Source organism: Bos taurus, chromosome 18 (assembly GCF_002263795.3).
Source record: "Bos taurus isolate L1 Dominette 01449 registration number 42190680 breed Hereford chromosome 18, ARS-UCD2.0, whole genome shotgun sequence".
NCBI lineage: Eukaryota > Metazoa > Chordata > Mammalia > Artiodactyla > Bovidae > Bos > Bos taurus.
Window position 1 is genome coordinate 45,592,861 of NC_037345.1, and position 11,386 is coordinate 45,604,246.

Genomic DNA, 11,386 nt, shown 5'->3' on the forward strand with positions numbered 1-11,386 from the left:
TCTCTGGTCCATGGTCTGCGTGTGTAAATTCCATGACTCCTCAGAATAAGCATGTGAAGCATTTCAATTATCTGTTGTTCTCATATTTATTTCAGCCACCCCTAAGCATATTTCTAAGGACATGAGCAAAGGAGTAGAGCTGTCATCACATCCCTCACAGAAAAGGCATCTGAGGTGGGCTGACACCTGCCATGGGAGAACACACAACACACGTCGCATTCATGACCTCTCTGGTCTCCTCACCCCAGGGGAAGAGTTACTATTCCCATTTAGACCTGAGGAAGTGGAGGCCAAGTACAAAGAGGGGAACTTTTCAAGATCACAGGCCAGGAAAGGGGCACAGCCAGAATCTACACTGTGTTTTCCAGACTACTGCTTATGCTCTTCTCTGCAGCTCATCCCCAGCAGACTGTGTAGTCGGAGGATTCTGAGGAGGCCCATTTCTCTCTCTGGTACCCTGGGGATGAGGGGGTCCAGCAAAATGAGGGGGCTGAGGCAGTACAGAGGACAGGGGACTGGGAGAAATATGGGGAACACACGGGGCCAGGGGCATGGAGGACAGAGAGTGTGATTGCAGCTATGGTGCAGAAATGGACCTAATCTCAGGGATTAGATGAGGCTGCTCCTTACCTAGGATACAAGAGTGACACTCAGGTGTCAGCTGGCCATGCAGCCAATTGCATGCCCACTGCTCACCAGGCTTGGGTCCAAGTGGGTTGGAATGGAGGGAAGAGCATAATTTAGAGGGAGTGGGAAACCCAGAGTCCCAGGAGGGTCCCTGAGCTATGAACACATTTGCTTCTCTTCCCCAGGACCTGTTTGCTTCCCATCGAGGCTGGGACTCCCAGATTCCTTTCCTATTCAGATTATCTGCTGAGCCTCAGACCATTAACTAGTCATATTGCAACATCTCCAGCTAGGGCTCTCTAGCCCCTCTTCTATGAGTCTTTCTGAAAACTTTCTACCCTCACTTGAAAACTATTTCCATGAATGGTGTCACCACCTCCAGGGCATTCCTAACAGGGCCACTGATGTCACCCAAATGCATTCTTTGCTCTTACTGTCACACGCAATGATTCATTTCTAAAGTCCTATTGGTCATCCCCCAAATGCTAGTTCAGGGAACCTTACCCCACAGGTCTCAATACCCAGCAGTCACTTCTCATTATCACTGTTAACACTGTGGATGCTGGGAGAGACTCTGAAGGACTGAGAATTTTTGATGTGGCCCTGACATGTGTTGGTTCCTTCACCTACCTTGTTGTACGTGACTTTACCCCTTAGTGCTCATACTTATCCTTCTGGGTAGGATGCAAAATGCCCAACAATGACTTTTAATCTGTAAAAACTTCCTTGCCTCTATCCTAGAACCACCTTTGACCAATGATTCCCAAACTGGCTGAATGTAGACTGACCTCTCCAGGAAAACCTGTGACATCCCTGCCCTATTGTCCTGATCAGATTGCTACTTCCAGGCCTTCTCAGATGGCATTTCAAAGTAAAGGCTTCTGCTACCTGGTTCAAGCTATTCTCTTCCCACCATGTGTCCTATTATGCTCACATTCAGTCATCAACTATGGGTGAGTCTCTGGGTTGTGCCATGATGTGCACCATGGTTCCTTCTTTCTTTTTTAAAATTTTTTGCTGGACTAGGTCTTTGTTGCTGCTTGCAAGCTTTCACTAGTTGCAGTGAGTAGGGGCTATTCTTTGTGGTGGTGCACAGGCTCCTCGTTGCAATGACTTCTCTTGTTGTGGTGGACAGCCTCTAGGTGTAAGGGCTTCAGTAGTTGCAGCACCTGGGCTCAGTAGTTGTGGTGCATGGGCTTAGTTTCCCTGAGGCATGTGGAATTTTCCTGGACCAGGGATTGAACCCATGTCCCTGTCTTGGCAGCTGGATTCTTATCCACTGTACCACCAGGGAAGTCCTGGTTCCCTGTTATAACCCCCATCAGTGCATCATCAAATCTTCAGGGATGGAGGAAGTTTTGTTCTCTCCAAGCTAGGGGGTTCCTGTCTCATCAATCTATGGGAACAGTGTGATCACAGCATGTGGCATTCCTATCATATGCCTGTCTCTAGAGTCTCCATGGAGTATCTGTGTCATCATACTTGCTGTCATGTGTCAGTACTTCCATCCTGTCTCATAGGTCACTGGTACATTTTACATGTCAGTTGAATGTGTCTGATGTCTGTCACACATCTTTCCTCTACCAGTATGGTAATTGTGTCTGGGTCCTGTCTGTTTTGAAGAGTGTTAACATCCAGCACCTGTCATACAGTGTCCCAAGGATTCCAAGGTTGTACTCAGGCATATCACAAACCCATCACGCATGACCCCAAATATATGTGTATGACTTTTGGCTCTGCTGCAGTATCACACCTGGAAATGTGGTATGACGGTGTATTTTGCTAGCACACTGAAGCACAGTCTAGAAACACAAATATTTCAGGTACTAAATGTGCCAGACTTATGAAACATACCTATTAAAAGTAATATGGGTATGTTTTAGATACTGATTACACTTCATCACCTTAAAAACAAACATATTTTGGAAACAACTGAGAAAACTGAGTACTGATAACATATAAGATTTTAAAGTATTTTTATTTTGTGTGATCTAGCCCTTACATTTTAGAAATGCATCTTGTTGTGGTGCATAGGCTCTGTTGTGGTGCATGGGCTTCTCTTATTGTGGAGCACAGGTCTGGAGTGCAAGGGTTCAGTAGTTGTGGCACACTAGCTTCTCTAGTTGTGGTGCATGAACTCTCTAGTTGTGGTGTGCTGGCTTAGATTCCCTGCAGCGTGTGGAGTATTAGCTCCCCAACCAGGGATCAAACCTGCATCCCCTGCACTGGAATGTGGATTCTTAATCACTGGACCACCAGGGAAGTCCCTAGAGATGCATCCTGAAGAGATACGATTAAATGACATGATGTGTGTGCTTATAAATAACTCAGTAATAAGCATGGGTATAGATGACTCAAGCATGGCCATGAACAAGCAAATACATGAAAAGATGCTCAACATCACTCATTATCAGAGAAATGCAAATCAAAACCACAGTGAGGTACCATCTCATGCTGGTCAGAATGACTGCCATCCAAAAGTCTACAAACAATAAATGCTGGAGAGGGTGTGGAGAAAAGGGAACCCTCTTACACTGTTGGTGGGAATGCAAACTGGTACAGCCACTATGGAGAACAGTGTGCAGATTCCTTTAAAAACTGAAAATAGAACTGCCATATGACCCAGCAATCCCACTGGTGGGCATACACACTGAGGAAACCAGAATTGAAAGAGACACGTGTACACCAATGTTCATCGCAGCACTGTTTACAATAGCTAGGACATGGAAGTAACCTAGATGTCCATTGGCAGATGAATGGATAAGAAAGTTGTGGTACAAATATACAATGGAATATTACTCAGCTATAAAAAAGAACACATTTGAGTCAGTTCTAATGAGGTGTATGAAACTAGAGCCTATTATACACAGTGAAGTAAGTCAGAATGAGAAACACCAATACAGTATATTAACGCATATATATGTAATTTAGAAAGATGGTAATGACAACCCTATATGCAAGACAGCAAAAGAGACACAGATGTCAAGAACAGACTTTTGGACTCTGCGGGAGACAGTGAGGGTGGGATGATTTGGGAGAACAGCATTGAAACATGTATATTACCATATGCGAAACAGATGACCAGTCCAAGTTTGATGCATGAAACAGGGCACTCAAAGCCGGTGCACTGGGAGGTGGGAGGGGGGTTCAGGTCGGGGGGGAACACAGGTACATCTATGGCTGGTTCATGTCAATATATGGCCAAAACCACCACAATATTGTAAAGTAACTAGCCTCCAATTAAAATTAATTAATTTAAAAAAAGAATGGCCATGAAATGATAAATAATGGAAGACTGAGGAATAGTTCATGGAGCTTCATAACAGTTCTCTCCAGTTATATGTACATGTGTGTATGTGTGTGTGTGTGTGTGTGTGTGTGTGTGTGTATGAAAAATATCTATTACAAAAGGAAGATTATGTCCTTGCAATAATAATTTTATGTTAATAAGATAGATTAAAAAGAGTAGGAGGAAATATTTTGGTTTCAGGAGTGTAAGCATATATCAAAAACATCAAATTGTACAGTCTTTGTGCAGTTTATTTTAAGTGAATCATACCTCAATAAAGCTGTTAAAAAACCAAAGGCACTAAATACTCAAAACTTGTCTTTCCAAGTCATTTTACTATTATGTATGCTCTTGGATTTACTTATGAAAATTCTATCAGTATGGTGGAAAAAAAATACAATGATGAGCTACTGTGCATCTCTTCTTATTCCACGTTCAGTGACATCATTTTGGCATCTTGAAACTGGCCACTGTGGGGACCTGCCAGGTGTAAAGGTAAGATGGCTTCTACAACAGAAACATGCAAAAACATATCTGGTAAGAGCCTTGGATAGGTCAGAAAGCACAAGAAAGCTTGCCACAAATTTGTAACTTATGGAGAATCTCCTCATTGTGGACGTTCGTATATAAAAGGTTCAACATTAGGCAGATGTCTTCATCACAAAGGCTCTCCTCCAGTGTTGTTATATTGAGCAAATAGACTGCACCGTCCCTCTATGTCTATGGTGACTCTCTGTGTGAATTTCCTGCTTTTCAATGAGGTTAAACTATCACCTGAAGGCTTTCCTATGTTCACTACACTCATAAGGTCTCTCTGTAGTGTGGACTTTGCTGGTGTTGAATGAGGTTAGATCTTTGGATGAAGACTTTCTTAATTCACTGTACTCATAAGGCCTATATGACTGAATATTTGGTGCTGAATCAGAGAAGACCTTTGACTGAAGACTTTCCCACATTCATGGCACTTGTAACACCTTTCCCCCTTGCTATTTTCTCCCCCTTGGATTTTCTCTTGCTAAATAAGGATAGACTTTTGGCCTAAAGTTTTCTCTTCAGGAAAGCTTTCAGTGATAAATCAGAGCAGACCTTGAACTCAAAGTTTCTCTACTTCATGAGGCTTTTTCCTAGTGTACAGTCTCCAGTGCTAAATAAGGTGGGTGCTTCAGCTAAAGAATTCCCCACATTCTCTACACTGATAAGATCTTCCTCTAATGTGAACTATCCAATATTTAATGAGGTTGAAGCTTTCCTAGAGGCTCTCCCATACCCACTGCATTCAGAAGGTCTTTCTCCAGGATGAAATCTCTGATGTTCAAGAAAGCTAGATAAAGAATTTCCCATATTCACTGCATTAATAAGGTCTTTCTTCAGTGTAAATTCATTGGTGAGAACAGGTCTGTATTTGCAGCTGAAGATTTTACCACATTTGTGGAAAGTTTAAGTACTTTTTCCTTTTTGTGGAGTCTCTAGTATTTGTGGTTGAAGGCTTCCCTACATCCGTCACACTTCTAATGAATTTTCCTACTATGAATGGTCACCCCACACTCGGTGCTGCTGCATGGCTTCTTCTGTCGTAAGCAGACTGGTGCTACAGGAAGCTTGAACTGACCAGGAAGCACTTCCCAACTTTGTTTCAGGTAAAGGAATTCTTTGGTATATGGAGTTTGTAGCTCTTCACAAACAAGGCCCTGCCACATCCCTTCTGAAAATTTTTCTCTACTGTGCTGCTTCTGGTGAAGGTTTATACTAAAAGAATGGTTTCCCACATGCCCCATAAGTAAACGGCTTTTGCTTGGGATGTGTGCTCCTTTTCTCAGCCAAGTGCAAAATGTCTTTTAAGACAGAGACACATATCTCACAGGAGTGGGCTTCATAGGGAAAGGGACCTGCTTTGGGAGTCCTCACCTGTGACATTCCTTCTACAGAACCACTCTGCCCAGAAGGTGCCTCCTCGTCTTCCCCGCCATGCCAATAACCTGGAAACAAAGAAATACAGCTGAAGGACAGCTGACTCTGGTGGGAAGGAGCAACCTCCATTACAAAAGTGCATCCGACACACTAATGACTGAGTGCACATGCGTCCACAGGATTGTTGTCAGGAGGAGGGAGTTGGGTTCAGGTTGAGGAAGCAGCTGCTGTGCAGCAGTGGTCCTCTAAAGGTCACAGCATGGGGGACATAAAGGACACAGTGAAGAACCAAGTGCAGGAGAAAGGGTAGGGTACAGCATAAAGAGGAGATGCAGGTCTACAGCTTACTCGGAATGGTTTCTAGCACTTCCCTGCTGATGACACAGGAGAGCTATGCAGAAGGATGTGTCTGGGCCCAAGAAAATCCAAAGGCATCAGAGTAGTTCTTGTCCAAAGACTATTTAGAGATATGTGCACATCTCACAACACAATATGTGTGGGGCAGTGATGGAGAACACTGTGAGAAAAGCAGTGGAGAAGAATGGGTGGAATCCATTGTGAGAATTAGGATTCACCCTGACAGACAGTCAGTGTAGGAATGACAAGTTAGCAAAGTGTCAAGAATGGAGGAGGAAAGGTAGAAATAAAGTGTGGCCACTGGTACTGGCACCAAAATGTAGAGGAAACAGAACAGAATCATGGTATGAACTGAACACACAGTCCTGAGAGCATGCCCCCTCACTTGCTACTCAATACTGCCAGGGACCCTCTGAGCCTATTTTGTGGTGCTGGAGTCATGCCCACCCTGAGAAGCATCCATAGGTCTCCCCTGACCCCCCATGTAAATATAGTGCCTGGATGATACAAGCTCTAAGGAAAAGACTGGACAGGTGAGTGGCCAGCACTGGCCTAGAGCAACTCAGAGCGACAGACATAGGGAAGAAAACTCAACATTATCAAAATCAACCTCGGAGGAGGATCTTGCAAGAATAGCCTATGGGCCACGTAAGTGGTGACCATATCCGTGACTACAATTCCTAGCATAGGCAGAAACGAGGATACATAAGCTAGAGGAAGGGAGTAGAACCTAGGGCAGAGGTGACACCTGGCCAGAGAAAGGTAAAGCAAGGTGGGATCCAAAGGCTAACCGAGAGACTTCTGACTCCTTCCCTGAAAGGCTTTGGGGCAGCAGGTACTGGGACTGAGTGAGAAAAAGACAGGACACTGCAGACAGCTGAGTCCTAGCAACCAGAGCACCTAGCCAGGGAACTGGGGAAGGAAGCAGTGCCTGTAGTCCTGATGTGAGAAAGATTTGATCTGTCCATGGGGAAAAGGAAAATATACTGGGGCAGGTATGAGGGTCTTACCTAGAGAGGCCATAAGTGCAAAGTTCTCCAGCATCACATCGCAGTATAGGAGTTTCTGGGCCTCATCAAGGAGAGCCCATTCCTCCGAGGAAAAGTACACTGCCACATCCTCAAAGGTTATGCTGCCCTGCCATGATGAGGAGAGAGGAAATCATGAACAGCTTCTCGGTCAAGGATCCCCAATCCAGATCCCCCCATATGTATTCATGCTCATACTTCTCCCCAGCTCCACAACTCAGATAAGTTATCAGACCCTGGTGCCATTTGTGTCTGTTCCCTCCTAGTGGTCCCATTAGTTACTGTGTCTAGCCCTCAGCAACATTAGGCAGGTGGGCACAAGGATGCCGTTAAGATCCAGGCCTCCCATGCAGGGCTCCACCTGTCCTGCCAGGCAATTCCTGGGAAGTCTCCAAGATGGTGCCTCCCAAGCACAACCAAACTTGGGCCCACCTTTCATCCTTCAGTCCCTATTACCCAGACACTGGTGACATCACTTCATACTTCTTCATGTGCATATCATACTTTAGACTGTACCTCTCTTCTATCTCCAGACCCTACTGCCACCACCAGCACCTCTCTGTCCCATCCTGTAAACCTTTCCCTGGTTTCCCCATGTGTTACTTACCTCATGGTGTCAAGATTATGCAAATGCAAACAGGATTCAGCACTACTCCAGACCCTCATTGGCTCCCACTGCCAGGGGCAGCCTTGAATCCTGCTATCCCATCCTCACTTCCTGGCTTATTGCTTGTGTCACCCTCAGCCATTCAGAGCCACATGCATTCAGATCCCACTGGTCCTCTTCCACTTCCGTGTGGCACTTACTGTCCCCTTGTTAGTCACAATCCCCTTCTCTCAACCTAACACTCATTCAAAGCCCAACCTCATGGCTCTCCTCCTACAGCTTAGTGACTCAATGAAACAACCACATTTTCCCCTAACTGAATCCACCAGCCTGACTGAAACACTCCAGGGTCACCCAAAATCCTAGTAAGTCCATAGACCTGAGCATATGAATCAGCCTCAGCCTTAGCGTCATGTTTCCTCAGTTATATCTAGGCTTCTACATCGTTTCAATGTCTACTCTTCCCTTGGAAGCCTTGGCCACCTGCCAGACCATCCTCTTCCCAAGCCCCCTTTCATGGCCAGTTCTCTCCCTCAACAGTGCTTGTGATTGCACGTTACCCTAACCAGGTACGCAAACAAGAGACCCAGTCCTAGGGCACCACCTTCCCTTTCCTGGCCTGCTAATAGCATTACCACCATAACCTCCTCTCAAATGTGACCCACGTCTCCACCTCATCTTGGATACACAGAGTAACCACCACCATTTTGATGTCTCCACCTTGAATCATTCCCCAGAGTTTCAGATATTTATGTCCAACTGCCAGTTTAATACCTTCAAGCAGTATTTTCTGAAACATCTCAGATTCTTAACATGGCTTGCCTCCCACCAAAAAATAAAACAAAAAACTCCTGATATTCCCATTGAAAATTACTGCCAGCTTTCTTTTTCTTCCTTCCAAAACCTCAGAGTAATCCCCAACTCCTACCTTTTTCTCTCTCATCTTTAACATTAGAACATCCAGTCAGTCATACATTAAAGGGGCTTCCCTGGTTGCTCAGAGAATAAAGAATCTGCCTGCAATGCAGGAGACCTGGCTTCAGTCTCTGGGTCAGGAAGATGCCCTGGAGAAGGGAATGGCTACTCACTTCAGTATTCTTGCCTGAAGAATTCTATGGACAGAGGAGCCTGGGGGGTGGGGTGGGGTGGCTATATGGTCCATGGGGTCGAAGAGTCGAACACAAATGAGTGACTAACACATCCCTCTCACTCACTCACTCATATACTAAAAAAAAAAAAAACAGATCCAGAATCCAACCACTTCTCCTACTTTCATGGCCACCAGACTGTCCAGTTACCACCAATACTCATCTGGACTACTATAGTAACATCATCCCTGGTCTTCCTGCCTCCTCCCTCACTCCCCTAAATCTGTTCTTCACTCTGCAGTCTGACAGAGCCTTCTAAGACCTGAGTCACATAACCTCCTTGTTCCTATATCATTGCTCCTATCCTCTCCAGGAAAACATTCAACTTCTCAGGCTGCCATTTCAGGTCTGAATGTTTCTTTCCTGATCACCAGAGGAAAGAGAAATGTGGTTCTTTGAACACTCCCAGCTCAACGTTACCTTCAAGAATTTGGACATACTGCTACTTGTGCCTGGAATAACCTGCCCCACCTCATTCCCTTGGTTGCCAGACATAGAAACTATTTCACATAAACAATGACCTAGGGCTTGGGGTTTCTCAAGAGTCCCCAGGCCAAAGGGCTAGAGAGTGACAGTCTGCACCCTAGAGCATCACAGTCTCAGAGAACCTGTGTGTTTTGTGTGAGGAATTTGGGACTGGTGAGATCCCACTCACCTCGCTAGGGTCCTTAAGCACTTCTGTGGCCATGGAACCTGTGGGAAGAGGGAGGCTGTGAGAAGCAAATCACCATGGAAGGGCTCATGGGCTCAAACCTCCATTGTACCCTTGCCTAGTTCTGGGGCCAAGTGACCTGGGCTTACCGTTAACTTCTTTTCTAAAATTCTATTTATTTTTGGCTGTGCTGGGTCTTCCTGCTGTGTGGACTTTTCTCTAGTTGCAGAGAGCAGGGGCTACTCTTCACTGCAGAGCAAGGGTTTCTCATTGTGGTGGCTTCTCTTGTTGCAGAACAGGGGCTCCAAAGCACAGGCTCAAAAAGTTGCAGCAAATGGGCTTAGTTGCTCTGAGGCATGTGGTAACTTCCTGGATCAGGGATTGAACCTGTGGTCTCCTGCATTGGCAGGTGGATTGTTTACCACTGAGCCACCGGGAAAGCCTTATTGTTAACTTCTGTATCCTAGTCTTCAGTAATACCTCTTACCAGCTGTGTGACTTTGGAGAAGGGCTCAACCTTCAGATGACTCACTGTCCTCATCACCCCTTTTCCAGTTGGGAGAAAACTTTAAAAACTCTAACTCAAACTGTGTTCCTTCTCTGTTCACAACCCTCCATGGTTCCAAGCACCATTAGAACCCAAGTACACCTCCTCCACCTGCCATTCCAAGGTCCACTCCCCAGTCACACTCTGTTCTGTACAGACAGGACATGAAGCCCAGGTTTCCCCAATAGTCCTGGACCAGAAGCTCCTCCAGGTTTTTGCATACGCAATCTCTCTGCTTGTAACACTCCCACATCTCATCACACTGACTTTCGGAAATGGGCCCTCCCTTCTCACACCCCTGCAGGTGCTGGACCCTCTGACCTAGGCTGTGGTAATTCGACCGTGCTCCCCATATGTGGGGCTTTAGGATTCAAAAGTGGGAGTGGTTCAAGTGAGGGCCTGAAGATCTCAGCACCAACTCATGCCAGGTCCATCAGTGAGGCCTCTGTGATCTGAGCCTGTGGGTGAACAGGGACGGTTATGACAGGTGACCAGTGTGAGAACTCCAACATCACCCCTTCCAGCCCAGCCCTAACGTGAGGTCCTCCCAGGTGGCCCCCACTCCAAGCCTTAGATTCACCTCTGTGCATTGAGGACAACAGTTTTTCTCGACCTTTCAGTATCTGGTTGCCTCAGACCCGACTCAGCGATCAGGAGCTATAGAGCTGGTGAACCTACCCCAAGCCAGCCAAAACGACCGCCACAAAGAGAGAGCGGAAGTCCCGCCCCTATCTTTTGCCAAACATGGCTCTCCCCTCTCCCGCGCCTTCATTGGGTCAGCACTGTCGCTGTTCAGCGCAGAGCACTCTGGGTAATATAGTCACCTCTCCGCACGCAGCGAAGACCGTGTGTCCCATCCATTCCAGGCGGTGGAAAAGGCGCTTTGCTTTGTCTCAAAAGAAAGGCACATGGATTTGTGAGCAGTGTTGTCTGCAGTCGATCACCAAAGTGTTGATAAAGATTATTTCACAGTTCATCGAGGTCAGCATACTCTTAGAGGCTAAGCGTTTTTTCCGATGCTCCAAAGATTGCAAATCCAAATGATCATTCCATGGTGTCACTGAGACTCAGAGTGCTTCCACACGTAGCTGGAAGCTAATAAACTTAACTTGTTGCTCTTCAAATGCATGTAGCCTAAAGTGTTCATCAGTTCTGTGCATTTCAGTATGTTCTGTCAGGAACTAAAGGGAAAAAAGCCAGATCAAGTCAAATGCAAGGGGATG

The 11,386-nt window shown here is 45.9% G+C and overlaps 1 protein-coding gene across 4 annotated transcripts in view; it reads right to left on the bottom strand.

The window, feature by feature from the left end:
- LOC101903086 (zinc finger protein 549-like) overlaps positions 1-10,939 on the bottom strand; it is a 34,208-nt gene extending 23,269 nt beyond the window's left edge. The window contains exons 1-5 of one of the 4 annotated variants that reach the window (XM_059877494.1): positions 10,744-10,888; positions 10,485-10,621; positions 9,620-9,657; positions 7,192-7,318; positions 5,822-5,892 (exon numbers count right to left, since the gene is read on the bottom strand). In XM_059877494.1, coding sequence (XP_059733477.1) covers positions 5,822-5,892; positions 7,192-7,318; positions 9,620-9,652 — 231 coding nt within the window. In that variant the 5' untranslated portion in view covers positions 9,653-9,657; positions 10,485-10,621; positions 10,744-10,888. Of the gene's footprint in view, positions 1-4,187; positions 4,424-5,821; positions 5,893-7,191; positions 7,319-9,619; positions 9,658-10,484; positions 10,622-10,743 lie in introns of those variants that run through there. The other 3 variants (XM_059877495.1, XM_024978738.2, XM_059877493.1) reach the window with 3 other exon arrangements.
- Between the last annotated feature and the right edge of the window lie 447 nt (positions 10,940-11,386).